At 44.4% G+C, this 2,536-nt stretch overlaps 2 protein-coding genes across 2 annotated transcripts in view; both read left to right on the top strand.

Moving 5' to 3' along the window:
• Positions 1–5: 5 nt before the first annotated feature.
• Positions 6–2,015, top strand: BCAS2 (BCAS2 pre-mRNA processing factor; the record flags this gene model as incomplete). The annotated part of the gene is made up of 4 exons (XM_029962482.1): positions 6–118; positions 789–839; positions 1,381–1,461; positions 1,592–2,015. Coding segments are annotated over 4 exons (375 nt in total), but the record flags the coding sequence as incomplete, so codon positions are not given.
• Positions 2,016–2,109: 94 nt separating this feature from the next.
• TRIM33 (tripartite motif containing 33) overlaps positions 2,110–2,536 on the top strand; it is a 34,118-nt gene continuing 33,691 nt past the window's right edge. The window contains exon 1 of the mRNA XM_025895875.2: positions 2,110–2,115. Coding sequence (XP_025751660.2) covers positions 2,110–2,115 — 6 coding nt within the window. The remainder of the gene's footprint in view (positions 2,116–2,536) is intronic.

Raw genomic sequence — 2,536 nt, forward strand, 5'->3', positions numbered from 1 at the left:
CGGCGTGGCAGGAGTGCGTGAACAACTCCATGGCCCAGCTGGAGCACCAGGCCGTGCGCATCGAGAACCTGGAGCTCATGTCCCAGCACGGCTGCAACGCCTGGAAGGTGTACAACGAGTAAGGCCCTCAGCTGAACCAGTTCTGAGCTGAACTGCTGCGTGTTTGTTGTGTTTTCCTGTGTGAGTCCTGCAGGGTCTTTGGAGTATGATCTGGAATAGTTCAGGAACATAATCTCCCTGTGAGAGCTGTGAGTGCAAGAGGAGGCCGATCTGAGGGAGAAGAATCTCTCTCTGTGGCCAAGGAACAGCCCGTGTTCTGATACATCCCAGTCTTGAATTTTGTGACTATTGGTGATAATGGACTTTAAGCTGAGGAGAACTGAAGGGACTAAAGACAGAGAAAGAATAATTCAGTAGTGGAAATAAAGATGAACTTACTACTTGTAAAGATGAACTTGCTCAGCCTGGAGCATAATAAAGCTGCTGCAAAAGCCATTGCTGCAGGAAACACTAGGGGTGTTTCAGGCAGAGAATGTTAATGTTCGGTTTTGAGAAGGGTTGGCTCAACCTTAGATAAAGGAGTAGGCAAAAGGAATGCAAAACCCAGCTCTGAGAGAAGGCAAAGGGTTGCTTAGCTCAGGAGAGAGGGTCTGTTATCCAGAACAGTGTGTTTGGGTTGCACTGGCTTGTTGTATCCTTAACTCTGGAGGGTTAAATGTCAGGTTAAATGACACTTTAACTCAGCAACTGTGTGGTTTTCTAATGCTTTGCTTGCATTCTGCCATCAGACACCTGGTTCATATGATAGAACAAGCCCAGAAAGAGCTTCAGAAGTTGAGGTGAGTCATTCATGTTTCCAGGCTGAAATTGGATTCATACTGAAATTCTCCCAAGCTTTACAAAGGCTGGTGTATGTGCTGCTGCCATGATCACAGGAAAAAAGACTCAGTAATATCAATAATTAAGAAATGTGACCCTGCCCTGCCCAAGCAGTTACATTCATAATGCCTGTTCTACTCAAAATTCTGTGTTTCATTTGGTTTGGTTGGCTTTGGCTTATGATGTCTGAACTTCTGCTCTGGATTGTGGAATTGTAATGGTTTCTTTTCACTACTGATAGATTTCTGTTTAGTGTGCAGTTGTCTCTGCAAAGACATGTTCCCTCATGTTGGACTTGGCCTTTTATTTATCTCTTATTTTATTTATTTTCTGTGAACCCTGTACTGGGATTTATCCATCTGTGTGGTGTCATTACAGTCCTGGCTGCACGAGTGTTTTCTGGTAGTACTTCTAAGCATTAAGTATATTTGGAAATTAGCAACAGATACTACAGATTTTAAAGAAATGAGGAAAAAACTACATAGATCTTTCTCTCCCCAGGAAAAACATCCAAGATCTGAACTGGCAAAGGAAGAACATGCAGCTCACAGCTGGGGCCAAGCTACGGGAAATGGAATCCACGTGAGTATCGAGAATTCTTCTGTTAAACCTGTTCCTGTTGGTGTCTCTCTGCTTTCTTAGTTGTCTTTGATTTTTAAACCAGAGGACTGTTAAATAGCACTTAAAGGCTTTTTTTTTATTTCCTTTCCAGGTGGGTGTCTCTCGTCAGTAAAAATTACGAGATCGAACGAACTATTGTGCAGCTGGAAAATGAAATCTCACAGATCAAACAGCAGCACGGGGAAGCAAACAAGGAGAATATCCAGCAAGACTTCCAGTGACTTTATCCTGACTGTCTCACTGCAGCATGTGTTAAAAAAACCAGTTTGAAGATGCTGTGTTTTTGGCAGTTGTGTGAGGTTACACAAGTTTCTGTTCTCATTGTTTCTTTTCCTTGTTTTAAATTCTAGGAGGAGGTAGAGTGGACTCAAAGTGTCCCGTTTAAATGACTTATAGGCACAGTTAAATGTACTGTGAATTGTTTCAGTGTTCATATACCCAGAGTAGGAGCTCTTCAGAAAACCAGTCCATGTTTTTGCGTTTCCCCTGTGCCTTTAATAAATCTTGGTTTGCTATTTGTGTGGTTTGTGCTCCACATTCCAAGGGGGCCTGAGAGCTGTGGAGGAGGGGGCTGTGCCAGGGGAACCCCCACATCGCCCTGGGAAAGGGATGGGTGTGAGCTGGAATTTGGGGCCAATGGGAATGAGCCAAGCCAGGGGCCCTATCCTGGTGCTCTGTTCCCTATCCCAGTCCCTCATCCCCATCCTGGTCCTCTGTTCCTGTGCTGGTTTAAAAGTTAGCCAGCAGGGGGATGAACTCAACTCAAAGGAGAGATTATAAGTCAGAATAACAATTTATTAAAATAATACAGTAAGTACAATAATACAAACAAACAATTGGTCTCAACCCACAAAAACCCAAATGTATAACCTGGGGCATGAACAAAGTGGTGTTCCTTGGGCCCTGTTTGAGTCCAAAGTAAAGGGAGAGGGGAAGAACCTGCTGGTGGGAGAGCTGCTGCAGTCTGGCCAGAACTGGTGATCGCAGTCCAGTGGTGGTCTAAGTCTGGTTGAGAGCGATGAGATGCAGCCGTCCT

Source organism: Manacus vitellinus, unplaced genomic scaffold (genome assembly GCF_001715985.3).
Source record: "Manacus vitellinus isolate BGI_N305 unplaced genomic scaffold, ASM171598v3 scaffold_47_pilon, whole genome shotgun sequence".
In the NCBI taxonomy this organism is placed as follows: domain Eukaryota; kingdom Metazoa; phylum Chordata; class Aves; order Passeriformes; family Pipridae; genus Manacus; species Manacus vitellinus.